The 27935-nt window shown below is 67.3% G+C and overlaps 1 protein-coding gene across 1 annotated transcript; it reads left to right on the top strand.

Moving 5' to 3' along the window:
• Nucleotides 1-399: 399 nt before the first annotated feature.
• On the top strand, nucleotides 400-26070 carry PLCH2 (phospholipase C eta 2; the record flags this gene model as incomplete). The annotated part of the gene is given in 26 exon segments (XM_082860350.1): nucleotides 400-523; nucleotides 2379-2525; nucleotides 4303-4609; nucleotides 4695-4887; nucleotides 8188-8358; nucleotides 9814-9907; nucleotides 10061-10264; nucleotides 10544-10664; nucleotides 12203-12374; nucleotides 12755-12862; nucleotides 13879-14064; nucleotides 16765-16806; nucleotides 16809-16832; nucleotides 17160-17242; nucleotides 17613-17710; nucleotides 17796-17978; nucleotides 18366-18473; nucleotides 19155-19279; nucleotides 19359-19443; nucleotides 19766-19912; nucleotides 20327-20406; nucleotides 22534-22831; nucleotides 24275-25098; nucleotides 25100-25297; nucleotides 25406-25655; nucleotides 25940-26070. Coding segments are annotated over 26 exon segments (4503 nt in total).
• Nucleotides 26071-27935: the final 1865 nt, after the last annotated feature.

Here is a 27935-nt window from a genome sequence, read left to right as displayed (position 1 = left end):
GGAGTTCCCTTGGCCTAAATCCTCTGCCAGCTGGGCCGGATCCAGGCTTGGATTAGCGCAGGGATTGGGCAGAGGGTGGGTGGGGCGGGCAGAGACCCTGCAGCTTCCCCACCTCAGGCCCTGGGGCGTTGCTTCTCCTGGGACCCCTTTGTGGCCCTGGTGGCGGGTGGGCTGGCTCGGGGGCCATCGGGGACAGCAGGTGAGAGGCCAATGCCAGAGGCGCCTGGGAGCAGCCCTGCGGGGGGCCTCGGTGGGCAGTGAGGGGAGGAAGAAGCCGAGGAGAGAAGGGGGCCCCGTGGAACCCCCGGGCTGCCTGCGCCGCCTGACCTGCCGCTGAGGTGGGGCTGGGGGCTGGCCCTCTCTGGCCTCCGTGAGCCCACCCCTGGCCATCATCGGGGCATGTCTGTCCCCTGGCCATTTAACCCCAGCCGGACCAAGGGAATGGTGGCCTGCCGGGCGGAGGCTCTCCTCTGGGTGGGCGGCAGCGTGGCTGTGTCCTTGCAGTGGCAGCTTGGCCCACTAGGTAAGGGAGGAGCCCTGTCTGGTCATCGGGGGTGGGGCCGGCCTGCTCCTCCCTGGCTAGAGCCCCGCCCAGCCCCCGGGTCCCTGGGCTCAGGAGATTGGGGGGGTGGGGGGCTGCTCCTGGGGTTGTGAAAGGCCTGGTGGCTCCCACCCCACCTCCATGCAAACCTGTAGCCTCCTGACCCCTTGGGTCTCCCTCTGGGGGTCACGGGGCTCCGGCAGCGTCCCCCGGTGCGCCTCTCTGACCCCCCGCTCAGGGCCTAGAGGCTGAACCCCAGGCGGGCAGTGGGGAAGGAAGGGGTGGGGGAGTCAGGGGTGAAGGAGGGGCCGGGGCCACGGTCCTGGTGGATGTGCGGCTGGACGCTCCCTGAGGGGGTCCCTGTTACTGTGGGGGGCAGTGGCACCTCCAGCCCAGGTGTGGTGAGGCCAGCATGCTGGTGCCAGGCGTGTCGGCCCTTAGAGGCCGGCAGAGTGCCCGACACCGCGGTGAGACTCTGGAGGGTAGAGTGTCTGTCTTGGCGGGGCCCCTCCGGCTCTCTGTTCCAACTGGCAGATGGGGCCTGGCCCAGGTACCGCCTTCCAGAACCTGGTTCTAGGCCTCGGGGGCCCGCCCCTGTCCCCATCCCCAGCCTCCCCCCTCCCACCTGCTACCTGCGTCCTGGCAGCCATACCGCGTCTTTACCTCCCGATGTGTCCCCTGGAGCCCAGCCTCCCTGTGCACGGCTCCCCTCTGTGCCCCCCACCCAATGCCTGCAGTTCAAGGTCAGAGGCTGGCTTCCTCTGAGAAGTCCTCACTGCCTGTTCCCTCGGGCTGACACTGCCCACGGGCCTCCACGCCACCACCTGAGGCTCCTCATGGGGGGGGGCGGGGCCTCGTGGGCTAATTACTTGGTGCTTCACCAGGGGGAGGAGAGGGGGAGGGGGAGGGGAGGGGAGGGGAGGGGGAGGGGAGGGGAGGAGGGGAAGGAGGGGAGGGGAGGGGAGGGAGGGGAAGGGGAGGGAGGAGAGGGGAGGGGAAGGAGGGGAGGGGAGGGGAGGGGAGGGGAGGGGAGGGGAGGAGGGGAGGGGAAGGAGGGGAGGGGAGGGGAGGGGAGGGGAGGGGAGAGGCAGTGGGGCCCCCTGGGGGAAGGTGTGGGCTCTGCACCTTCCCAGACCTGTGTGGGGCCTTGGCCTCGTGGAGCCTCCTCTGTGGCCTCCGGGTGGATGTGTGTGCATGTGAGGAGGGCGGCTTTCCTGAAGATGCCACGGGAAGGGGATGCAGGCTGTCAGGAGCGCCTGCGGCCGGGCCAGTGAGCCAGGCTGGGCATCGTGGGGGGCTGCCTGCATGCCGCCCACCTGGGTCCACCCTGTGCCTGGCCCGGGACCTCGTTGCCTAGCAGCTCCTGAGAGCGGGCTCGGCCACCCATCCCTGTGTCCTCTCGTGTGTCATAGCCTTTGGGGCAGGTCATGGTGGTGGAAGGGGGTGGGTGGGAGGCCGCTGAAGCAGGGCAGAGCTGGGGGGTGGGAAGGGTCCCGTCTGGGACCTCGCCTGGCCCTTGGGCCGCAGGACCATTGGGGAGGCCAACAGGAGCCCGGCTGGGCAGAATCGGTCCAATTCTCTGTGTGGACTCTGGCCTCTCATCAGGGTCCCAGATTGGATCTGTGACCTGGGCCAGCACCTGGGGCCTCAGGCAGGCCTGGGGTCTGAGTTCGGTGCCCTGGTGGGTGGGTGGTCTCTGCACCCCCTTGAGCACGTGGGGGGTGGGGCTGAGGCTGCAATGAGCACAGAGGGGCCGCTGCAGCGCTCACCGGCACCCCTGTCTGTGTCTGTCTGTGTCTGTGTCGGTCCGTCTGTGTGCCGGGTCGGTGGCCGCCAGTGGAGCGATGTATGAGTGCCATGCAGGCGGGAACACAGATGGTGAAGCTCCGTGGCAGCTCCAAGGGCCTGGCCCGCTTCTACTTCCTGGACGAACATCGCTCCTGCATCCGCTGGCGGCCCTCACGCAAGAACGAGAAGGCCAAGAGTGAGTGGGGTGGCCCTGCGTGGGGGAGCGGTGGGAGGGCAGAGCCCCCAGACCAGCACCCAGGGGGGCAGAGGACCCTCCCAGAGCAGCCACTGGGCAGCTGAAGGGGCAGCAAGACCTGAGCCCTGGAAGTCCCAGGCCTGGCCCATGGGCTCAGCTGGGCTTGGAGATCCTCGGTGACACCTGGGCGCAGTGGGGTGAGGGCCCTGGCCCTGCTGCCCACCTAGCAGAGCCCTCTGGGACTCAGTGGAGACTGAGTAGCCCCAGCGCCCAGCCCTGCACCGGATGCTGAGATGCGCTGAGAGGCAAAGTCCTTCCGTCTAGCCGGGGAGATAAGACCGCTCAGGAGCAGAGAGACGCTGCTGGGCACCGAGGGTGCGACCCCGGTGCCGGTGCCGAATGCTGGCCCAGGCAGCCTGGGCTGTGAGCAGCTGACAGGCGTGTGGAGGCTGCAGAGCTGTCTGGAGGGGTGGTGGCAGGTAATGAGCTGTGAGGATTTGGGCAGGGACCAGGCTGGGGGTCCTGGGGGTCAGGAAGAGACACGTGAGTCCTTACAGGCGAGAGAGGGGACTTTATGGCCCCTCCTCTGGCTTTGGCGACTGGAGAGACGCAGGTGTGCCGGGGCAGGGCCTCAGCCCCATGGTTGCTAAGGGCACTGCTGCCACCATGGGGCCCAGGAGAGAGCCACGCTGTGGAGCCCCCTGGGAGGGTGTCTTGGAGGAGGGGGCTGGGACTGCCCTGTGGGCCCTGGGGAGGCGGAACCGCCACTGGCTGCTCAGGCAGGAGCCCCTGTGCTCCATCCGGAGCGCCTGCTCTGTGCCAGGCACTGTTCCCAGCACTGGGCATCCTTTGGGAACTGAGCCGCCATGAAGCTGGTCTTTTGAGTGCGAGGTGGGTGACACCACCTAACGGTAGGGTAACTTCACATCATGCTGAGTGACGAGAACACAGGATGGCAAATAGAGGGGAGCAGGTGGGTGGGGGTCGTGGAGGCCCCTCTGGGGAAGGGGTGACAGGGCAGAGACCAGCAGGCTAGGACGGGGGGAGACCAGCTGACTCTGGCGATGGAGGGGTCCCCAGGAGGGAGGAACAGTGTGGGGGCAGCTGTCTCCTGACTGTCAGCGCCCCCTAATCTGGGGGCCCAGAACCCCCACCCCCACCACGAACATGCGTGCGCACAGGGAGCTGGGGAGGCGGGAGCTCCCGGGGAGGGGGTAGTGGGGGCAGAAGACAGAAGGACTCGTGCACCCTTCACTGTGCGAGTGGGGAAGACCCATCGTTACTGCACGGGGCACGATAACGTCCAGCGTGGTAACGAGCCTGTCGCCGGGGGCAGGAGCCGGGCAGGGGGTGCAGTGCTGGAGTCCCTGGCTGTGCCAAGCCCAGGGTGTTTGCTCCCCGCGGGGATGCTGCCCACCTGTGCCCCGACTGCCTGAGAAGGGGCCCTGCCTCAGGCACGGGAACAGGCCCTACAAACGCCCTTCTCAGCTCATCTCCTCGCGGTGACTCAGCTTCTGAACGGAGGCCCCACGGAGCTGCAGGCGCTGCAGCCAGTGCTGAAATTCCCCATGACGCCTGAGCTGGCGCGCGCCAAGCCGGGCCCCGCTGCCCCCCGGCCCCCACCTGGTGCCAGACTTTATTACCGAGGCGGCCCCAGGCTCAGACGGGGCGGGAGACCCCAACGGGCCCCAGCTGTTGCTGAGAGCGCCTTGGGGCCTGCGGGTGGAGGACGCCTGGCCCCGGGGAGGGCCGTGACCGTGCCCCCCGCCCCCTGCAGTCTCCATCGACTCCATCCAGGAGGTGAGCGAGGGGCGGCAGTCAGAGGTCTTCCAGCGCTTCCCCGACAGCAGCTTCGACCCCAGTTGCTGCTTCAGCATCTACCACGGCAGCCACCGAGAGTCGCTGGACCTGGTCTCGCCCAGCGGCGACGAGGCGCGCACCTGGGTCACCGGCCTGCGCTACCTTATGGCTGGCATCCGTGACGAGGACAGCCTGGCCCGCCGCCAGCGCACCCGGGACCAATATCCTCACGGACGGTGGGAGGGCCCCGGGGACCACCCCTCACTGTCCATCGTGTGGGGCAGGTGAGCCCCAGCTGGCTCACATATTTCGGGAAGGGGAACTTGGGCGGGGTCCTCCACGCCTTCCTGCCCGGGGAGGGGAGGGGAGGGGAGGGGAGGGAGGCGCAGCTGGCCTTGCTGCACCTCCGTTGGCCCCTAACTTGGCCCCAAAGTGGCTGAAGCAGACGTTTGACGAGGCCGACAAGAACGGCGACGGCAGCCTGAGCATTGGGGAGGTCCTGCAGCTGCTGCACAAGCTGAACGTGAACCTGCCGCGGCAGAGGGTGAAGCAGATGTTCAAGGTGAGGCCGGCGGGGCCGCCAGGGTCCTGGGGACAGGCGTGTGTCCGGCAGCAGGCCGGCCCTGTCCAAGCTGCAGGAGGTCCCGGGCAGTGCCATCCAGGCTGCAGGAAATGGCAGGGAAGCAGCCGTCCTGCACCTGTGTGGGGCGGTCAGTCAGACACCCCAAGCTGCCCCCTGTTCGCAGCTGTGCCGGCACCACTGCAGCAGCTCCCGGGGCCTCCCCAGGCCGGTGGACCGGACATGTGGGCAGGCGCCGGGTCAGCGAGGGGAGCCACCCGCAGGACCTGCACCCCATGTCCCACACTGCCCCGCGATTCCCCAGACTTAGTGGGGTGCACGGGCCCTACCTTTTGGGCAGCAGCTCTGGTTACCCACCGCGCAGCCTGTGGTCCCCAGCCACCCCGGTGTTAGCAGTTATGAAAATGCATCCTCAGCTGAGCGGCGGCCTTTATTGTCTGTAATTAGTTTCTCTCTTTGTGGAACCGCTGCTGGGCCGGGGGAGGAAGGCGGTGTCAGCAGGTCCTGGATCCGGGTGGGGACGGGCGAGCAAACTCCACCTCACTCAGGCCTCACTGTCTTGCTGCCACCTGGGAAGAGGGTTCCACGAGCTTGAACCAGGCCCTGTGCCCCAACAAACACACACACACACACACACACACACACACACACACACACACACACAGACACACACACACACACACACAGAGCCAACTGCTCCAGAGGCTCGGCGCCCGGCTGCCCCCTTCTGGGCTCTCGTGAGGGACGGGAGGCTGTGCTTGGCTGGAGCGAGGGGAGCTGGCCGGCCCGGAGCACGTGGGTCAGTGCGTGAATGGCGGGGGCGGGGTGGTGTGAGCAGAGTGCTCTCGGACTGCTGGGTGAGTACTGGGGGGCTCACAGGGCCCCTCCTGAAGGCCCCAGCGGGGACAGAGCCGGCCTGGGCAGTGAGGGGCCGGCAGATAGCTCAGGCCCGCAGAGCAGCCCCACCGTTCCCTGCCTGCCCTGCTTCCAGGGGCAGCTCGGGGGTCAGCAGTGCCTTCCAGAACGGTGAGGCTGTCAGGGGCTCAGATTGGCCTCGGAGGCAGGACGAGAGACGAGTGCCCCCCACGGAATGGGTGCGGGTGGGCACAGGCCTCTGGGGCCTGAAGGTCCGCCACCAAGACCTGGCTTGAAAATGCCCCCGCTGGGAGCTCCGGAGAGCCCACGCCCCCTGCCCCTCCTGTAAGGAGGCTGGGCCTCTCCCGCAGCCCCTGGGCACAAAAGGGGCTCCCCACAAAGCCCTCTGACCAGCCCCAGGGCTAGTGGTGTCCGGGCGCTGTCCAGACCGCTTCAAGGAGGACCTGCCAGTGGGGCCCTGGAGAAAGGCCAGCAGGGGGCTGTGGGCCAGAGCTGCTGACCCCAGACCCTGGGCAGCTCAGCCCCAAGTGGGCGCTGTCCACGGTGGTCCCTGAGCACCTGGGCCTCCCTGCCCATCTGCACGGGGCCCTCTGTGGGCACTCGGGAGCCCAGGGAAGGAGGGCTGACCTCCAGCCGGGCAGAGCGGCTCTGATAATTAGTAACGATTTTATGGTCGAGAAATCTCAATATTGTTTCCACTGCCTGGAACTGCCCTAATCAAAGGGGAGATCTGTATGGTGGGTAACGAGTGGCTTGAGCGTAATTTCATTAAGCCTAAAATAACCGTGGAACATAGGCCAGGCCGCACCCTGGGCGGCTCTGAGGCCTGGCCCAGCAGCACAGCTCCGGCCGGCGTGTGCTTTTAGCCGCCGCGGTTTCCCTTTGTGGAGAGGAGAGCGGCTGCGTGACCACGTAGAGAGGCGTTTCTGGGGCCGAGGGCTCAGAGCCGCCTTTCGGGCCCCTGAGGGCCTCGTCGTCACAGAGCATTTTCAGCCACCACCTCGGCATGCTCCCCAGCCCGGAGCCCGCGGAGAGGCCAGGTCACCCTGCATCTCTGCCCAGCTGCAGCCACGGCCCCTGGGAGGGCTACCAGCCCGACTCCATCCCAGAGGGGCCCTTTGACCTGCAGCGAGTGCCCTGCCCAGGTCCGTCCCGCCAGCTCTAGACACAAGGCTGCCCCCAAACCTGGCACAGACACAGGATGGCATCTGCTGGCCACGTGCAGGTGGCCCTGGGCTGGGCCCCTCATACCAAGCTGGCCCTGTCCTGGCCTTGGTGTGAGCACCCGGCATGGGCACCCGGGTCCTGGAGGGAGACGCTCGGGCTGTGCTGGGCGCCCACCTAGGGGCCAAGCCGGGGCAGGCAGGGCAGCCTTCCCAGGAGCCCTACTCTCTCCGGGGCCAGGGACATGGGGGTGGCTGTAGCCTGCACCTGGCTCGCTGGTGATGCTTCTGGTTCAGAGGGGGGCCTCATTCCCATCTCCAGCCACCCCAGATTGTGTGGCCATAGGAGAAAAGAATGCAGACGCCCCGAGAGGCTGGCGTGCGCTGCTCTCCATGGTGCTGAACCTGGGGTCTCTTTTTGCCGGGCAGTCGCACCCACCCCCACCCCCCACCCCCCACCCTGCTCACCAGGCTAAGGACCCAACCTCGGCACTCAGGGTCCTGAGTACCTTCCACACGGTCCTTCTGGCCCAGCTCCAGGGACCCCCATGACTTCCTAAGGGCAGCCTGGCCTCCAGCACTGGGTGCCCTTGCCCTCTGGGTCTGTCCCTGGCCTGGGCTCTTGGTGTCCCCAGGGTCTGACACCTCAGCAGGTGTTCCCTGAGTGAGTGGATTCATGAAGGAGTCTGTGGTCTCATTAGCAGCCTGGTGGGTTTGCCTGGCGGGTTCCTGTGGGTATTGTGTGAGCTGCTCTCTGGTCTCAGCCCCTGTCCTCGCATCTCTGCTGTGGCAGCCGGAGTCTGGGATTCCTGCATGCCCGGGGGCCCTGTGCTTCTCCAGTCAATGGACGGCCAACCCTAGTTACAGATCACAGCCCAGCATAGGCATTAGCTCCTGGGTGGGGTGTTGTTGGCGGCAGGGTGGGGTATTTCTCCAGGGTGGGTTGACTTTGCTGGGTTCAGTTGCAGGTTGACCTGGGAAGGCTCGGAAAGGGGGAGGTGGGGTGAAAGCTGTGTTAACGGGTCACTCGGTGGCTTCTTGGCGGGAGAGGCGAGGGGGAGCCCAGTGAGGGCGCCGCTGCCGGGCCTGGGGAGCAGTCGTGAGCCCGTGGCGTGGGCAGTGGTGCTGGAAGCGGGAGGGGTGATTCGACTCAGGCTTGACTGAGGGATGGGGAGCTTGGTGGTACCCTCGCGGTTGAGGCCCAGGGTGGGATGTGAGGGGACCCGGAGGCCTTGCGTTACAGGAAGCAGACACAGATGACCACCAGGGGACACTGGGCTTCGAGGAGTTCTGTGCCTTCTACAAGATGATGTCCACCCGCCGGGACCTCTACCTGCTCATGCTGGCCTACAGCGAGCACAAAGACCACCTGGACGCCGCCGACCTGCAGCGCTTCCTGGAGGTGGAGCAGAAGGTGAGCGTCCCCAGCAGGAGCCGGGCTCCTGGCGGCTGCGGCCTCACCGCGGCCTCCCGGGGCATTTGAGCCCGTCCACAGTGTGGCTGAGAGCTTGGGGAAGTGTGGGCACCAGTCTGGCATTTGAGGCCCCCTTACTGCACCTGCCTCGGTTCCTGGCTCGGGCCACAGCCTCCAAGCCAGTGGGGAAGGAGAGGGGCTCAGCCCTGACCGTGGCCCCCCCGAAGCTCCCAGAGGGGAGCCCGTGCTTGACCCTGGCCCCGACATTGGCGTCGAGCATCTTCTGGCCTAGGTCCCTTGGCCCAGCCTTTGGGCCTCGTCCAGCCACGTGGGTCTGGCCGGCTCCCACCCCCAGGGCTCTGGGCCCACTGCCAACTCACTCCAACATTTGTCCAGCAGACGTGCAGGTGCCTCTGGGTGCCAGCAGGGTGTGCCTGCCTCTACTGTCCCCGGCCCCAGGCGCCCCATCCGTCCTGAGAGGCCGAGTGCTCCCCGCCTGGCTCAGGGGTCTGGACCCCTCATCCCGGGCCCGGGTTGGGGGGGGGAAGGCCACCCCCTGAGGGGACAGCGCTGCCACAGGGGGGCTCGGACCGCAGACGGCATGGGTGCGGCTACTGTGGGCAGCGCCGGAGTGAGGCTGAGGGGCCGCTGTTCCAACAGGGGTGGAGGGAGGGAACGCGGCCCGGGCTGGGATGGGTAGAACTGACCCGTTGCTCCCTGACCTTCGCCCTAAGCTCTCCAGAGCTCTTCTTACCGTCTGCGGCCCAAACTATCCACCGGCTGGGTGGTTTGAGCCCTGGCCCCTGACTCTGGGCCTCCTGGGTCCACAGCTGCTCCAAGCTCTGACCCCATTTGCCCCTCTCCTCCCACCACATACCCATCCCCACATTCCTGGGGACGTCCAGGTAGCCCTGCTGGTGGGCCTGCCTCTGGGAGCGGGGAGCCCCCGGGGGCTGCACTGTGGGGCCCTGGGAAATCACTCAGCCTCTGACACACGGGTCCACCGATGGGCAAGGCCACCTTGGGCTCGGCTGCCAAGCACAGCTTTCTTGCGAGGGACTTGGGGAGGCGACAGGAGGGGCCAGGTGAGCCCCCTGGGCTCCTCCAAGGTGGGACGTGGTCCTTCTCACACCAGGCCTCGTTCCCTGCCAGCCCGCCCTGGTCCACAGCCCTCGAGACCCCTAACACAGCAGCGGTGGCGGGTGGCCCGGCTGATGATGCCAAGGGTCCTCAGTCAGCGCCAGCTCTTCCAAACCCAGGGGACCCTCTAGAGTCTGCTGGTCGCTGAGTCCCAAGTCTCATGCCACTGGGGGTGGCCAGTGAGCCCCCCAATCGGGGGAGCACGCCGCAGGGACCAGGGCCTCAGCCTCGCGTGGTCAGCGCCCGTGCGCGGAGGCGGCCAGCGGTGGGGCCGGAGATGGGCCAGCCTGGCCTCAAGCCCCTGCTCTGGCCTAGATGACGGGCGTGACCCTCGAGAGCTGCCGTGACATCATCGAGCAGTTTGAGCCCTGCCCGGAGAACAAGAGTAAGGGGGCCATGGGCATTGACGGTGAGTGGGCGCCACGCCGGCCCAGCTGCGCTGCCGGATCAGCGGGGTGCGGAGGGGTCCACGCGGCATGGGGGCGGGCGGTCCCGAGGTGAGCGCACGGCAGGGCTGGCACGCGGGGCTGAGCCCCTTGCCCCCACCACGCCCCCCCAGCAGGGTTCACCAACTACACTCGGAGCCCCGCTGGCGACATCTTCAACCCGGAGCACCACCGCGTACACCAGGACATGACGTGGCCGCTGAGCCACTATTTCATCACCTCGTCTCACAACACCTACCTCGTGGGCGACCAGCTCATGTCCCAGTCGAGGGTGGACATGTACGCCTGGGTCCTGCAGGCCGGCTGCCGCTGCGTGGAGGGTGAGTGCTGGGGCTCTGGGACCCAGCACGCCCCTCGGCCCCAGGGGCCGGGCCTAGGCCTGGGCTGATGTCTCCTGTGGGACGGCGGGGTGGCCCCGAGGAGCCCTCTGGAGTCCCTGGGCATGGTTCCTGCCCTCTGCCTGGCCGGGGCCGGGATACGTCTCTCCTGGTGTTAACTGCGGCGCAAGAGGACCGCCTCCGGTTAGCGTCCACGGGCCGTGGGTCTCTGGGCAGTGGTGGTCCGGGCCCTGGAACCCACTGAGGCCTGTGTGCCTGCAGTGGACTGCTGGGATGGGCCTGACGGGGAGCCCATTGTGCACCATGGCTACACTCTGACCTCCAAGATCCTCTTCAAAGACGTCGTTGAAACCATCAACAAATACGCCTTTGTCAAGAACGAGTGAGTGGCTGGGACTGGGGGGGCTGGCCCGGGGGGTGGGGGGAGGGGCTCAAGGGCCTCATCCTGCCCCTCCGGTACACCCTTTCTGCGGAGCAGTGCAGCCTTTTGGCGGCTGGTTTCTTGTTGAGGGTGGGGGCAGGGCAGGGGCAGAGGAGAGGGAAGGCGGTGGACGCAGGAGCAGCAGCTGGGCCAGGCAGGGCGTGTGTGTCAGCGGCCCAGGCCACAGACACCTGGTGTCAGAGGCCTTCCACAGTGGTGGCACTAATTGCTCTTCAGAAGTTACTGTGTCCAGACTCAACTTGCGTCACTCAGAACGGCTAGAGACACTGTTGGACAAAATCCAGTTTAGTTTCTGGGAATAGAAGACGGCCTCCCCACACTGCCACCCTCGAGTCTCAGCTCAGTGAGGCTCGCGGGTGAGAGTGAAGGGGGGGCAGGGGAAGCGAGACTGATTTAAGAAGTAGAAACAGGGGTGCCCCTCCGGGAAGACCTGGCACAGGCTGTGTCTTGGAAGGGAGTGGGAGGGAGGGATCTCTGCAGGGCCTTCTGGCCGCTGGAATTGCAGGTGAGGGGGCATCTCAAGGGCAGGGGGGCTGGGACACACAGGTTTCCTGCTGGGGTTTCAGGCCGGGGCTTGCACCTCCCATGCCAGCATAATCTCTGTGGGCACAAGGTCCTCCCCCAGGCCTCGGCGCCCTGACTGGGAAATGGGGAGGGGCGGACCTTTGCCCCAGGCCGTGCCTCTCACGTCGCAGGACTCGTCCCCCTCTTGCTCTAGTTTCTGACCTCTAGGTCTGGGTCATTTACATTTTCCAAAGGGATTCTGTTGCCTTTTGGCAAAAATCCAAGTAAATGTGCCCATGACTAAGGAAATTAACAACTGAAGAACTTACCATGGAAGTCCGCACTCCCCACTCTGCACCACGTAGGTAATAATGACGGTCCCCCCGATGGTGTGTACCAGGCTATGTCTCCCTCCTTATTGGGCCCCAGGGCCACGCACAGGACAGCGTCTGCAGTATCTCGGTGAATGGGATTATCTCTCTCACAGTCTATCCATTGCACCTCGGTGTAGTCCACGCCATTTTTTTTTTTGGCCGTGCTCTGTGGCTTGTGGGATATTAGTTCCCCCACCAGAGGGGGACTAACCCTAACCCTGGGCTCCCTGCAGTGCGAGGGCAGAGCCCTAACCCTGGACCACCAGGGAGGTCCCCACGTCATTTTCAAACCATGACTTGCTTGAACGTTTCCTTTTGTTTTTCCTGGAGTTTCTATTCGCCTTTGTTATTTTCTTATTGGGAGAAGAAGTACATGCCTCCTTTACCCATCCCTAAGGTCTCCCAGCTCCTTTCCCCCACACTCTTTTGCTTTTGAAAGCCATTGGTGGGCCCCTTCCCAGAGTGGCTGGCAGCCCCGTCTATCCTGGGCTCCTGTGAAGATTCCTCCTCATCCAGTGGTGCAGGTGACCTGCAGTCCTACATAGGTGAGACCTAGCCTTCCCCTGGCCTCATTCTGCTCCTTCCCTCTCGGGGCCACAGGTACCCAGTGATCCTGTCCATCGAGAACCACTGCAGTGTCGTCCAGCAGAAGAAGATGGCCCAGTATCTGACCGACATCCTTGGGGACAAGCTGGACTTGTCGTCAGTTAGCAGCGAGGATGCCACCACGCTACCCTCTCCACAGATGCTCAAGGGCAAGATCCTGGTGAAGGTGAGCCCCTGCCTACCCCCCTGGGGCCAGCGTCCTGCTGAGCCTCCGACCTCCGACCTCTAACCTGCAGTCAGGTCAAGGGCAAGGCCCTGCTGGGGTTCCGCGCCATCTGCGATAGATTTGAGGGGCCACAGGGCAAGCCCTGCCCCTGACCTGGCCTCCTTCTCCCCGTGGCTGTCAATCAACTGGGGCCCTGGCGTCACACCCGGGCGTGTCCCTCCCACGCTGCTGCCGCAAGGACGGGTGGGCTGGCCCTGCCCCCGGCCTGAGCGCCACAAGCAAGCTTGGGAAAGGCTCCTACGCTTTGCCGCTGCTCCTGTGGGTGCCGGCCCCCCAGCACTTCCCACAGGGCCCCTGCCGAGGTCCACCTCCTCCCCCAGGGCAAGAAGCTCCCAGCCAACATCAGCGAGGATGCTGAGGAGGGCGAGGTGTCTGATGAGGACAGTGCAGACGAGATCGATGAGGACTGCAAGCTCCTCAACGGGGATGTGAGTGGGGGTGGGGGGCTTTGGGGGCCGGGGGAGCTGCAGACCTGAACAGCCAGCTCAAGCCTTGTAGAAGGGAGGTGGCAGGGACAGAGGGGCAGGGGGCAGATTCTGAGGGTGATTTGCAAAGCTGCCAGGCTGCTGGACACCCCCCTGCCCAGCCCTCCACACAGGGCACGAACCCCGAGTTCCCAGCTAGCGGCTGTCACCTCTTCTCAGAGAGTCGCTGGGACCGGGGGCAATGCTGGGAGGCTGAGGAGTCCACAAGGGCTTTGAGCAGCCGAGGGGCAGGCGGGGGTGGGGGTGGGGACTCTCTAATTAGCCTCTTCCCTCCTCTGGGTACTGCCAAGGTATTATTTCTCCCTGAGGGGCCATCGGATGGGAGAATAATTGTGCGGCTGGCTAATTGTTTTAGAAAGCCCTGAGGCAGTGGATTCCTGCCGCTCTGGGTGGGTTTGCACGTTTCCCTGCCTGGCCAGGGGTGGTAGTAAGCCCTCGGTCTGTGGTGGCCACCTTGCACCCACTCCAGCCTGGCTGGGCATGGGGGTGCCCAGGTGCCCAAGGCCCAGGCCCTGCCTGGAGGGTCCCAGTTGGTCAGGGCCACGCTGGGGTCTGTCCCCACCCCATCCATCTCCTTGAGGTGCACGGTGGCTGGTGGTAGGTTCCCAGATCCTGAGCTGCTGAGCGGCTCTCAGAGCCCAGAGCGGCCGCCGGGTGCCCGGTGAGCGGTCCACTTGGTCCGGCGGGCAGCATCGTGCACCTGGAGACAGGTGTTAGAATCAGATGGGCCTGGGCTCAGGGCCTGCTCGGCACTGTCTGAGGCCCCGGGACAAATCACATGCCGGGGCGCACAGCAACGTGATGTGGGAGCGAGCCTGGGGCCAGCTCCAGGCGTGAGCTGGAGCTCACGTGGGGTGAGCGTGAAGTGGTGCTGGCCCTGCCCGAGACCGGACGCTGTCCCCGCTGCTGCCCGCAAGCTGGGGACCGAGGCCAAGGGGCTGGCCGTCCGCCTCTTGCAGGCCTCCACCAATCTGAAGCGTGTGGAAAACATTGCCAAGAGGAAACTGGATTCCCTAATGAAGGAGGCGAAGATTCGGGACTGCGAAGACCCCAGTGACTTCACCGCGTCCACACTGCCCCCGCCTGGCAAACTCGGGCACACGGCAGAGGCCAAAAAGGTGGGAGCCCCGAGGCAGGCGGGGTCGGCCTGCAGCTGGGAGAGGGGCCGGAGGGTGAGGTTTCTGCACAGCTGTGCACACACACCTGCACACACACACACCTGCCCCTCCCAACCTGGCCACACAAACATACCTGCACACACACACACACCTGCACGCACACACACCTGCACGCACACACACACCTGCATGCACACACCTGCACGCACACACACCTGCCCCCCCAAACCTGACCACACACACATACCTGCACACACCTGCACACACACACCTGCACACACACACACTTGCATGCACACACCTGCCCCCCCAAACCTGGCCACACACATACACCTGCACACACACACCTGCACACACACACACCTGCCCCCCAACCTGGCCACACACACACATACCTGCACACACACACCTGCACACACCTGCACACACACAGCTGCACACACACACACCTGCACGCACACACACCTGCACGCACACACACCTGCCCCCCCAAACCTGGCCACACACACACACCTGCACACACCTGCACACACACCTGCGCGCACACACACACCTGCACGCACACACACCTGTCACTCCAAACCTGGCCACACACACACACCTGCACACACACCTGCACACACACACACACACCTGCACGCATACACACACACTGCCCCTGGTGCACATCTCCACCCCGCGTCCTCCAGGAGCTCACACTTGGCTGTTCCAGTTCTCACCACGAGGGACCCCCAGCTGTCACCCTGTCACAGGCAGATGGCCAGGGAGGGGCTGCCCTGTGTGTGGCTGACAGCCTGTCCCCTGGAGGCCTGCGGACAGCTCCTCTAGCCCACACCCTCCCTGCCTGTGGGCAGGAGCGGGCTGGCAGCCCCCAGGGCACCTGCAGCTCCTTGCCGAAGAGGACCTGGGCGTGGCCTGGGGGGTCTGGTGGTGACAGGGAGGGGCTCCAGGCTCTCAGGGCCGAGTGAGTCCTGGGCAGCTGTGCAGCCGCCTGCCCGGAGGCCCTCCGGCCGCACAGGGAAGGGCCGCCGAGCTCTGGGGGGTTCCTCTGTGGGAGAACAGTGTGGGGGCCGTCAGGGCGGACGTGAAGCGTATGGGGGCCGGGCCAGTGCGGCTGAGCAGTTGTGGGGCCGTCTGGAGGGGCCGGCAAACGCTGGAGATGTGGCCCCATGAGCTGAGTGGCCCGAAAGCCGGCACCCTGCGTGGGCTGTGATGGGTGGGGCAGCTGGCCTCGGGGCCAGGAGGGAGCCCGTGGGCCCCGCAGACCCCATTTTGCGAGCACGAGGCCCGTCAGGCGCTGTGTCCTGGTGGGAGGGGCTTCCCACACCCCCCCGCCCCCTGAGGACGGCATGCGGGTGCCGCCTCCCCTGCTGAGCTTGGGGTGCGCGCGGTGGGGGTGGGTGACAGCAGATCCTGGCTGTGGCCGCAGCACTTCTCCAGGATCTGGGCCAGCAGGCGCCTCTCCACACTTGTGGCCAGGTTCAGGGGTGCTCGTGTGCTGGGTGACCACAGGGTGTAAAAAGCCAAGGGGTGTGTCAACCCCGCCGGCTCCTGACACACCGTGAACGCGGCTCCCCGACCTCTGCCAGCTCGCGGGTTTTCTGAGCGCCTCCGTTGCTGCGCCTTGGGCTCTGGACCAGCGCCCCTCCGGGCAGCCAGCCAGCGGGTGGGAGACAGCACTCCCCAGGGGGCGGAGGAGGGGGTGGGGAGTGGCCCCGTGGCTGTCCCTACCCCTCTGCCCTCCTTGGCCGGGCCTGGGGGGGCCTCGCAGCTCCCCCTTGAGCTCCAGTCTCCCTGCTCGGCGGTTCTGCTCATTTCCTGGGTGAGGCCAGTGAGCCAGGCAGGGGCATGGCTGAGGGAGGCGTGTGTGCGCAGGGGCGCCCACAGGGGGGTGCGCACAGCTCGCGTGGGTGCACGCAGGGTGCGTGTGCAGATACGTGCAGATGTGTGTGCCCCTGGCTGAAGCCCCTCCTTGACAGGGAACCTCGGCTGTGAAGCCGGCTCCCGCCCTGGTGGGCACGTCCTGAGCAAAGTTGGGAGAGTTCGGGGGCGGGGGCGGGGCATCTGTGGAAGGGGCTGGGGGGCGGCTGGTGACGGCTGTGACGAGGGACCTCGGGGACACTGGCACAGACTCCCAGCCACTCCAGAGGTGTGACTGAGCTTCAGGATGGATGAGAGCTTTGTGCCTCGGCCCCAGAGGGGGGAGGGACAGGCCCGGGGGCCCCTCGGGTGGACGCAGGAGGGGAGCTGCCAACGCGCATGTTCTGTAAACAGCAGCGAAGAAGCTGGTCCTGCAGCCTCAGGAGGCTCACCGTAGCCCCGAGTGCAAACGGTAACGGTAAATGGCCACAGCCCAGGGGATTGTCTAAGTAGGTAATAGCTTTGCCACTGCAAGAAGCAGGCGGGGACTCCTGAGCTGCGGGACCCCCGTATGAGGATTACCTAAGCGGGCACGCCGAGAAATGTTCCGGACACACAAGCAGCATTTATTAGGCCGTCACCATCCATGGGAAGAAATCAAGACTAGGCACTGGAGGAGTGTCGAACGGCACATCGTGGGGAGCTGATACGGGCGCGCGAGCGAGCGCTGTTCTCAGGCCTCTGCTCCCGGCACACTTCCTCCACGCCCCTCCCAGCTCCCTCCCTTCCAGGAAGGTGGCCCAGGGCCTCTGGGGGGAGCTGCCCATCCCAACCCAGCCCCGCTGCCTGTCTCTCCTCCCAGGCCAGGCCGAGGAGGCTGGAACCAGCAGACAGAACGGCTGGCTCCTCGCGCGCACAGCGTCTCGAAGCGCAAGGTCTGCCGGGCTCCCCACGTGCGCCAGCCAGAGCTGGGGCGTCTCCTCCAGGACCGAGGGCCTCTGGGATTCCTGAGGCCCTGGTTGGGGCTGGATGGAGCAGGTGCCTCGATGGCCCTCCCCCGGTCCACGCTGGTCGACGCCCAGAGTGCAGGTCACCCAGGGCCGGGGCCAAGCAGGGCACTGCAGAGGGGGCAGGCCCGGCTGCAGGGTGGGCGCCGGGACCCCAGGGCTGCAGGCCCTTCCCTCGCAGCATCCTGGCCTCTGCAGACGGCCCGGCTGGGCCTGGCGCTCCAGCAGTCCTGACTCTGCCCTGGTTCTGCACAGAAAAAGAGCGGCAAGCTGAAGAAGACGGCCAGCATGGAGGAGGGGGACGAGGGCCCGGACGCCCAGGGCGGCCAGAGCCGAGGGTCAGTGCCTGCCTCCATGCCGGGCCCCCGAAGAGGCAGCGCGGCGGCATGCGCTGGGACCCTTGTCCTGGCGACGGTCAGCGTCACATGCGCAGGCTCGGGGACCCGCACGGTGGGGAGCGGCCGTGGGGGCCCAGGGCAGGGACCCCGGGGTGCAGGGCCAGACTGGCCAGCGCGGGTCCCCGTGCTCGAAACGTGTAGCAGCTGTCGCAGTCGGCCACCTGCCCCCTCCCCTAGTGTCACCTCTCAGCACGTCCGCCGCATGTCCCGACGCCTGGAACACGGGGGCATAGTGGACGCCTGAGGGACGCTCCCCAGAGCCTGAACAGGGAGGCGTGCGACCCAGGTCCTGACCCCACCCCTCCCGCAGGGCCACCCGGCAGAAGAAGACCGTGAAGCTGTCCCGGGCTCTCTCAGACCTGGTCAAATACACCAAGTCCGTGGGCATCCACGACGTGGAGATGGAGGGTGAGGGGCCCCTGGGGGGCGGGGGAATCGGGGCCCTGGGGGGTGGCTGACCCGGTGCCCTGACGCCGCCCGTCTCACCCGGCAGTGGCGTCCAGCTGGCAGGTGTCTTCCTTCAGTGAGACCAAGGCCCAGCAGATCCTGCAGCAGAAGCCGGCTCAGTACCTGCGCTTCAACCAGCACCAGCTCTCTCGCATCTACCCCTCCTCCTACCGAGTGGATTCCAGCAACTACAACCCGCAGCCCTTCTGGAACACCGGCTGCCAGATGGGTGGGTGCTGGGGCCTGGGGCGGCCGGGCTGGCGAGGGGGTGCAGCTGGGTTCTCCGCGGCCTCTCCGCTTGCCCTTGGCTCTGGAGAACCTTCGCGGCATCCAGCCAACTTCACTAGGATGGCGCCGGGGTGGGGGCCGCTGGGGCGGGGGCCTTAGGACCCCAGGGCAAGGCAGGAAAGACACAGGTGCGCGTCCAGGATCCTCAGGTGCGCGGGGCCGCTGTGCCGGCTCTGTGGGAAGTCCTGCCGGGACGCACGGGCCCTGGTCGTGCCCGACGTGAGCCCCAGGGCCCCTGCTCACGTAGTGGACGTGGGCTCACAGGAAGCGGCGGGGCGGGACACACGGGCTGGGTGCTGAGCCAGCCATCTCACATCCTTCCCCACAGTCGCCCTGAACTACCAGTCGGAGGGGCGGATGCTCCAGCTGAACCGGGCCAAGTTCAGCGCCAACGGCAGCTGTGGCTACGTGCTCAAGCCCCAGTGCATGTGCCAGGGTGAGGCTGTGGCCCCAGGACAGGGACACGGGGGTGGGAGCTGCTGCACGGAGGTGGCAGGGGGCGGCCGCGGCGAGGCCACCTGGCAGGTCAGGCTGGGGCACAGGGAAGCGCCGCCACCCTGCCGGGCATCTGCGGCCCCTCCCCGTGCTGCCCCGCGAGGCCCCGGGCGAGGCGCCCTGGGTGAGGTCCACCCGGCGCTTCCCCCCTTCTCGGTCGCCTCAGTTTTCTCCCCGATGTGCCGAAAACGACCTGTGGGTTTCTTCCCGTCGTAACCCTGACCCGTCCTCCCACGTGCCTCTCGGCTCGTGCTGTGCAGCGTTTATCTGCAGCGGCCTCTTTGAGTTATCGACGTGCGCAGCCCCAGGGCCCCCCACCCTGGACCCTGTCCCTGGGCACCCGGCCCCCCCACCCAGAGGCGGTGTGGCCTCGCACTGAGCCCCCGTGGTCCACCTGTGGGAGGAGCGAGCTGGGCCCACATCATGGGGAGGCCACAGAGGCGACCGGCCTACGGCCCCCCGTGCCCACCCCTGCCCTGGAAGGCTGCCTCCCCTCCCCCTCCCGCACCCGGGGCTCCCATCCAGTGGATGGGGTGGAGGAGGGAGTGGACACACTGGGGCTGCCCCGGGAGCCGGTGGTGGGTTTGCCCTGCCTGCTCAGCCTCACCCTGGCCCCCCTCAGGCGTCTTCAACCCCAACTCCGAGGACCCTTTGCCCGGTCAGCTCAAGAAGCAGCTGGTGCTTCGGATCATCAGTGGACAGCAGCTCCCCAAGCCGCGGGACTCCATGCTGGGGGACCGAGGGGAGGTAGGAGGGAGGGCCTGGGGGGCCGGGGAGGGCCAGGGCGTTGGCCCGGGCCCCGGTGCCACCCTGCACTCTGCGCCAGATCATCGACCCCTTCGTGGAGGTGGAGGTCATTGGGCTCCCCGTGGACTGCAGCAAGGAGCAGACGCGTGTGGTGGACGACAACGGTGAGGACGCGGGAGGGCCGGGGACGCCCGGAGGCCCCGTCACAGCTCCTGTGCTGCTGACACCAGTCTGACCGGGAAGGGAAGGGTGAGGGCCACCGCCTGTGACCCACGTAACTGTCCAGGATGCCCCCTCGGCTGGACGCCCAGTGACAGCTGCCTGGCCTTCCGGTGTTGCTTCTTTCAGCCGGTGGCCAGCCTAGGAGGAGGTGCTGGGAGAGGGCGTGTGGCCTCCAGGCTGGAGCTGTGGTGCGGATGGGACTGGCCTGTCTGAGAGGTGGGGGTGGGGCAAAGGTGACAGACACCTCCTTCTGGTGGCCTCCAGGATTCAACCCCATGTGGGAGGAGACCCTGGTGTTCACGGTGCACATGCCTGAGATAGCGCTGGTGCGCTTCCTCGTCTGGGACCATGATCCCATTGGGCGTGACTTCATAGGCCAAAGGACGCTGGCCTTCAGCAGCATGATGCCAGGTGGGCAGGGGGCCAGTGGGGGTGGGGGAGGGCAGAGCCCTGGGCCAGTGCCCCCCGTAGCGCGTCCCCCACAGGCCAGCAGAGGACGCCAGGACAGGGTGGGGCTCAGCTTCCTCCTGCGAGTTGCCTTCTGCCACGGGTGGGCCTGGGGATACCGAGGGAGCTGAGGAGGAGGGTTCAAGGCCACAGCACTTTGTGGTCAGGGTGGGGGATGGTAGCACCAGCTGCGGAGCCCCTTAGCCCCCAGAAGATGGTTGCTCTGCAGGCGAGAGCAATCCTGGTAGGCTTTCTGGAGGAGGTAGCGGCCCCAGGACCAGGCTCACAGGTTGTATTCAGGGCTTTGGGACCTTTAAGTAGAGTGTGGGGGATGTGGGTGGGTAGGAGCCATGGTGAGCATGACCCCGGCTGTTTCAGGCTATCGGCACGTGTACCTGGAGGGGATGGAAGAGGCCTCCATCTTTGTCCACGTGGCCGTCAGTGACATCAGTGGTAAGGTGAGTGTCACCTGCAAGGTCACTTGCTGTTGGGAAGGGGTGCCCCAGCCCCAGCCCCAGCCCCAGCCCATCCGTGTCCCTGGGGCCATGAGGCCTAGTGCTTACCTTGACGGGCCCGTGTCTCCATCCACGAAATGAGTGGCGGGGCCCCCGGGCGCGCCTCTGTGTCCCGGGGCCAGTGTGGCCACCAGCACATGGAAGCCCTGGCCCTTCCTGGGCAGCCCCGGCCCCTCGCGTCTCTCCTGAGCCTCCCCTTCTACTGCTCGGGGTGCCCTGGTTCTCTGTCCCTCCTCAAAGGCGTCTGCCTGGCTTTGCCCCGTCCCCCACCTGCTCCCAGTACATTTGCCCCAGGACGGGGTCTCCCTCCGACTTCCGCAGTCTGCAGAGCCCAGGGGTCCCTGGTTCTAAGCTTGGGGCCTAGCAAGGCTGCACGCGGTGGTCGTCCACGTGGCTTCCGGCACTAACCGTCTCTCTCCTGCCGTGCTCCTCGGCCCTGGGTGCTGCCGACGAGGCCCCGCAGGCCTCCCAGCTCCGTCGTGCGTCCGTGGTCACCCTGTCGGTCCTGTGTCTCCGTCTCCGTGCTCCACGCCCGCTGTTCGTGTCTCACGGCCTCACTCTGTCTCTTTGGTCTTGCAGTGGGCTTCTGTATGTCCAAAGTCTACTTTTAGAAGCACGGCCCTGTTAGGAGCTCGAAGGTACCCCAGCGCGGGGGCGGCGTGGCCTGCCCGCCCCCCACCTGCATGCTCAGGCCACCCCGTTAGCATCCGTGAATTCCTGGTAGCATTTTGGAGACTGTCAGCTCATGGGACATGGGTCGGGACGTGGTTCCGGGTCCCCTGGGCCATCCTCAGGCACAGAGCAGCATTTACGAGGCAGGTCCAGGACCTCAGCCAGGCCTCCTGTGTGTCCGCCCCGAGGTCTGGCCCATCTCCTCCTACCCTTGGCCTTTCCGACTCCTGCACCTCCCCCACCCCCCGCCCTGCCCTGCGCCTCCCTGTGTCCAGTCCTCTAGCTGCCGGCCCTCCCAGTACCCGTGCCCTCTCCCTCTCCCCCACCTCCCTCTGCGCTCTGCCTGCCTGTGTGCCCCTCTGATCTGTCTGTGCTTCCACGCCCAGTGCTGGAGGGGGAGGGCGGGTGGGTGGGGGCGGGGTAGACCCCAGGGACCAGGAGCTCCGAGCTTGAATTCTGGACCTTCTTCTAAATGACCTTCTAGCCAACTTTGACCAAATTGCTCTGGATTTGGGATCTTGAATCAGAGAGCTGATTCAAGTGCTGGCTGCTAACGCCTCTGCCCAGATGTGCCCCCGTGTCGCGGGGACCGTGGCTGTCTCCAGGGTCTCTGCATGTGAGGACCCTGCCGGCCTCTCCGGTGTTGACCCAGGCACGTGCCAGCCGGTCCTGGGGACCCTGGCTGCCGTCCTCAGGCCGGGAGGCTGGGGGGAGAGGCCTTGTAGGGGCCTCCCGGGCCCGGCCGTCTGGGAAGGACTGCCTGACAGGCAACTGGAAAGGCTTCCCGGAAGAGGCAGCACTCCAGGGGAGAGGGCCGGGCAGGAGCACGGGTGAGCCGACCATGGGGCTGCACCTGGCTGTGCCTGCTTCCTTGGCCGCGGTGCCTGGGGGCGGGCGGGACCGGTGCTCTGTCTGGTTCAACACCCCGTCTTGCTCTCCACACCAGGCCCACCCTGGGGGCCCCGTGCCAGCCTGCCCTGCCAGCCTGCCCTGCTGGAGCTGGGGCCCCAGGGGCTGGAGGGGTGAAGAGTGCGGTGGGCACAGGGCTGGGGGCCAGGTCTCTGCTCGGGAGACCCTGGGGGGGCCTCCCCGCTCCAGCACTCCCTGGCCACCTGCCCTGAGAGCCACAGACCCTCCGCCAGCGCCCACTCCCTCCACCCTGGTGCAGGCAGGCGCCGTCCACGCTGTGCTGAGGCCACAGCCTCCGCCGCCCCTGGTAGAGCCTCCCTGGAGACCGTCTTCCTTACACACAGCCCTGAGTGGTGCCCCAAGCGCGCAGGCCCGTGGGGCCGCAGCAGGCTCTCCCGGGCCACGGCCTCCGGAGCACAGCTGGACGGGGCTGGGCAGCCTCCGGCCCCTGGTGCCCAGCTGCCGGCTATGTGTCTCCTTCTCTTGCAGGTCAAGCAGGCTCTGGGCCTAAAAGGGCTGTTCCTCCGAGGCCCAAAGCCCGGCTCCCTGGACAGTCATGCTGCTGGGCGGCCCCCGCCCCGGCCCTCTGTTAGCCAGCGGCTCCTGCGGCGCACGGCCAGCGCCCCAACCAAGAGTCAGAAGCCAGGCCGCAAGGCCTTCCCAGAGCTGGTCCTGGGCCCGCAGGACCTGGGCTCTGAGGGGGAGGCCAGCGACGCGGCACCTTCCAGCCCCGGCCCCGCTCCCGAGGCCCCGGCCCTGGAGGAATTGGGCAGCCGCAGCCCTCGAGGTAAGGCACCGGTGGAGAGGAGCCCGGTGCAGGTGTGGCCCCCGCGGGCCCCCGAGGGCCCTGGGCCTGCCAGGATGGCCACCACCTGCATGAAGTGTGTGGTGGGCTCCTGCACCGGTGAGGACGCCGAGGGCCTGCGGAGGGGGCAGCTGCCCAGCCCGGGGCCCGAGAGCAGGCACGCGGCCATCAGCCAGCAGCCCCGCGCCTGGGCGGGCTCGCGGGGGGCGCCCCACACTGCCTCCGGGAGAAGCAGAGGGGCCCCCAAGGGCCCTGGGTCCCGGCAGCCGGGGCCGGGCGGCCGCGGCTTCGTGTCCTTGGACTCCAGCAGCCCGGGCAGCCCCGAGGGGACCCCCCGCTGTCCCGAGGGCGCCCGCAGGCAGGCGGGGGCCCTGCAGAGGGAGATGAACGCCCTGTTCATTCAAAAGCTGGAGGAGATTAGGAGTAAGTCCCCCGTGCTCTCCACCGGTAAGCCCAGACGCTCCTCTGCAGTGTCCCCGTGGTGGCTCCCACGCTGCCCCCGCATGGCCTGGCTGGCGTCCCCGCTGTGCTTCCGTGTCCAGAACTGTGGCCTCCGTGTGTTCACTGGCCTTCGTTTCCTTGTTCCACCGGCTGGTCCCATGGGCCCCTCAGCCCCCAGACCCCCGTCTGACCATGATTTGCCCCGCAGGCCCCCAATGCTCCCCAGGGGCTGGGAAAGTGATTGCAGCTCTGGCCGCAGCCATCCTCACCCCGGGCTGGGGACTGGGGAGTCTGAGCCGGGTCCACTTGCCGAGGCCTGCAGCCCAAAGGATGGCCTCTGGAGCCCAGCCTGACTGCCAGGGCGGGGGGGCAGCTTCCAGGCCCTCCTCCTGCCTCCCCCTGGCCCCTGGCTGGCACCGCAGTCCTCTGGGGAGTCTGGCCTGGGTTCCTGGCTGGGGCTGAGTCTCGACGTAGAGGCGTCTGTTTGCAGTGTGAGGGGAGCAGCTTCGCCGTGGCCCTTGGCCCTGGGGACGCATGTATGAGCAGCTCTGCTCCGGAGCCCCCACCCCGGCCCCAGGCTGGTTGTGACAGATCTGCCTGTGGCCCCTGGTCACAATCCGAGCCCGGGGAGGGCGTGCTGGAAGCTGGGCCACCCTCCCGCTCCCCCTCCGTAACCGCCCAGCCTTGCGTCCGTCTGTCCACGGCCAGCCCCAGCCCGGCACTGACCACCCTCTTCTCCTTTCTGTCCCCACGCTGCCTTCCTAGTCAGGGATTGAGAGCGGCTGAGTGCCAGGTAACGGGGCCCGGCCGCGCGTGGGCCCTGAGCTGCGCCGGCCCCAGGAGGGCCCTGCCTGTGCGCCCAGGCCCATCTCTTCCCCCAGCAGCAGCGGAGCGGGGGGGGCAGGGTGGGGGCAGCTGTGAGCACATGGAGGGGCCTGGAGCCCCGCGGGCACCCCTGACATCTGCCTCTCCCTCTCCCCGCAGACGCCCACCCCTTCTCCTCCCTGTGCAGCCTGGAAACCATTGCCGAGGAGCCAGCCTGGGGTCCTGGCCCCCCACCGCCGGGGGCCGTCTCCCCCAGCCACACCCCTGGAGGGCCCCAGTGCTCTGCAGGGCCCGGCACCAGCTCGGCGAGCCCCCCAAGGGTGGCTCTGGGAGCTTCCGGGCCCCTCCATCTCGGGACCGGGAGCCAAGGGAACGCTGAGCCAGCCCCTGAAAGCAGGCAGTCGGCGTGCCACGGCGGGGGCCCTGCTGGGGCCTGCAAGGGCGCCCCCGGTAGCCAGACGGACGGCAGGGGCCACCCCCGGGCTCTGGGACACGTGCTCAGAAGGGCCAGGAGCGAGGGGCAGGTCCCCTCGGAGTCCCTGGGTGGACGGTGGCCCCTGGCCAGGCCCCGCCCCGTCGTGTCCTTGGATGCCACTGGCGGTGACCAGCTATGGCAGCCGCTGGAGCCAGGCAGCCACTGTGGCAGCGTGTCCTCGTCCTCCAGCCTGTCGTCTGGTGACACGGCCATCGACCTCTCCCTGCAGGGCCTGGGCTTGGGACTTGAGAGCCTCCCGGGGGCCCCGGCGGGACGCCTGCCCCTGTGGCCCTGCTTGGCCTCGGCCGCCTGCCTGGACCTGCCCGCTGTGACCAAGAGCAAATCCAACCCCAACCTGCAGGCTGCTGGCCAGCTGCCTGTGGGGCCTGACGAGCTGCAGCCCCGCCCCCTGGCCCCATGGCCACACCACCCCCTGGTGGGCCTCCCGGACTGCACTGTGGCTGCCAAGTCCAAGAGCCTTGGGGACCTGACTGTGGAGGACGTTGCCCCCCCACCGCGTGGAGAGCCCGGGCCATGGCCTGGGCCTGGCCGGGGAGAGGCCGGCAGGGCAGGGGGCGCGGCTGGACGCCCTGACCGAGCAGCTGCGCAGGCTCACGGGGTTCCAGCAGGCTGGGGGCATCACGTTGCCCACCAGCGGGGGCCCGGCTGGGGAGGGGGCAGCGGGGATCCCGGCTGGGGAGGGCGCAGTGGGGTCCTGGCTGGGGAGGGGGCAGCGGGGGTCCCGGCTGGGGAGGGGGCAGCGGGGTCCCGGCTGGGGAGGGGGCAGCGGGGTCCCGGCTGGGGAGGGGGCAGCGGGGGTCCCGGCTGGGGAGGGGGCAGCGGGGGCCCTGGGCTTCCTGCGGCGTTCCTCCTCCCGCAGCCAGAGCCGTGTGCGCGCCATCACCAGCCGGGCCCACCGGGCCCGGGAGCGGCAGCAGCGGCTGCAGGGCCCGAAGGGCTCCCCAGAGAAGGAGCGGGGCACCCCTGAGGGCGCCTGCTGCGTGGGCCAAGAGGGCTGTGGGGATGTGCCGGCCCCCGCCAAGGGCGCCACCAACCAGCTGTCAGGTGCTGCTGCCACTGGCCTCCTGCTGCAGCCCAGGGCTGGGCGGGGCCCGCGTTTGCTCAGGGTGCGGAGCTGCTGCCCCCGAGGCTGCTGCCTGTCCAGCGTGGCTGTGCCCCTCGGCCCTGCCCCTCCTCCTGGGAGGAAGGAGCCCGCCCTGGGGCAGGGCAGAGTTTTCACGACCTTTTAAGATCCACGTACACATAGAAAGATACTTAAATTTTTAGAGGCAAAGCTTCTACAATAAGAAAATGGTGCCGTGTCCTTTTCCACTTTCCCCTGGTTTCAGCCGCGGGGCGTGTGCGGGCGCGCGTCTGCCGGGCCCTGCCATGCGAGGCGCCCAGTGACCTGGAGCGTGGCCTCCCCGCCCCGACTGCTGGCTTGTTCTGCACACGCTCTGCTCTGTACGGGACATTGTAGACTCTTGTAAACTCCCGAACACAGCTCCAATAAACACGCTTGCGCTTGCCCCGAGTGGGCTCCCTCTGTGGCCGCGTACCCGGTGTCGCGGGGCCGGAACCCAGAAGATGCCCCCCACCCTCTGCCTGCGGATGGCTTGGCTGGACCGCGCCCAGGGTCAGGGCCACAAGCCCCGAACACACCCCTGTTCTTTCCCTCCCCCTCTCCCGCCCCACTTATCGGGGGCAGACATTGGCCCTGGCAGGGCCCCAGGCCAGAGGATCCCCAGCTGTGGGGCTGCTGCTCCTGGAGTCTCTGCGCACAGAGGACCGTCAGGGCCGCCCCCTCCCTCGAGAAGCTGGGGGGCTGACTGCCCTCCCCACCCGGGCACCTGGCACAGAAGCCAGCTGAGGTGTCAGAGGGCCCCCCAAGGGTGGACTCACTTGGTACAACAAGCAGGGGCTGGGGGCAGCCCACCCACGGCTCAGCTCAGGGAGGCCTCGGGCCCCACACCAGGATCAGCCCTACTGTCCAGGGTCGGAGGCCCTGGGGACGGTGGGCGCCGGGCAAGGCGTCTGAAAGGCTGGGTGTTGGTGGGCGCCAGGCGCTCTGTCTCTTGCTGTGTCCCTCGTAGGCCCCAGGGACCCACGCCGGCCGCTTGCCCAAACTCAGCAAAGGCCTGGGGGATGGGCAGTTGTGCCAGTGCCACTTTCCTCCCAGGACCAGTCAGGCCCCTCGGAACCGGGAAGGCCCTCCTCCTTCCTCTGGTTGGGGGAGCTCAGCCTGGGGGACCTGTGGCCCAACCCCGGAAGGGAGGGGTCCCCAAGGCACTGCGTCTGGGCTACTAGAATCTTGGGAGAAGTGAAGGGGAGGCAGGGGGCAGGGAGGGACACAGCCTGGGGCAATCTGCCAGGGTTCACAAGATATGGCGGGGGGGGGGGGGGTGCCAGCCCTTCTCCAGCCCCGGGTGGGCGCTGCCTCCTGTTCCATTACCTCCCAGGAGCTGCCCTCAGCTGCTGGGAGGCCCAGACCCTTCCTGTCCCAGCTGAGAGAGGGACAGGGCATCGCAAGAGGGGTACCTGAGGGCAGGGCAGGTGCTCAGAGCCCTGGTGCCCTACTCACCATGGGGCCACCGCAGGCTCCCCCCGCCTGTCCAGCGACCCTCAGGGGAGCGCCAGGGCCTGACAGGAGGGAGGCCCAGCGAGGCATCATGACACAGGCCGAGCTGGGCTCTGATTGGACCTCTGGAGTCCTCCTGGGCGTCTGGGCAGGGCACGCCCTGCACAGGGAGCCCCAGACCAGCTAGGACAATGCTGCTGCGACACCAGGGACGGGAGGACAGAGGGTGGCCTGGGCAGAAGAGGGCGCAGGCCAGGCCTCACAGAGGCGACCACAGGAAGCTGAGCCGTGCGCAGGTGCAGGCCGGGGGGGTGGCGAGGGGCTGTGTTGGGGTCAAGGTGGGTGAGCCTTTGCGGAAAGGGGATCCATGGACCACCCACTGGACAGGCCTAGCCTGTGCCCTCTGGATGGCCGTGCCCGCTGCTCCCCCTGGCGGCTGCTCACAGGAAGGCCAGGGCCCTCTCCATCCAGGGTCCATCCATCCAGGAGTGGGGTGCAGCACATGGGTCACCCAGGGGGGCTGCTGTGGTGCAGGACAGGTTGAGCACCCTCTGAGGTTCAGTGCAGGTCCCAGACCACTGAGCTCAGGCTCCCGGAAGCGGGTGCAGGGCCCCGGTTTCCCTGGCCCAGCAGGGCAAGTGCGAGGGGATCTTGGGCAAAGAGGGTGGGGCTCAGGTCCCTGCAGGGGCAGCCCCGACGGCCTTCCTCATCCCGCCCGTCCTCACATTGCTGGGTGCTCCAGCAGTGAGGGACCTGGGTGCTGGGCA

The sequence above is a fragment of the Leucopleurus acutus genome, assembly GCF_964270905.1.
Source record: "Leucopleurus acutus genome assembly, chromosome: 2".
Taxonomy (NCBI): Eukaryota; Metazoa; Chordata; class Mammalia; order Artiodactyla; family Delphinidae; genus Leucopleurus; species Leucopleurus acutus.
The sequence above is the reverse complement of the archived record's forward strand: the minus strand, read 5'-3'. Positions and strand labels throughout refer to the sequence as shown.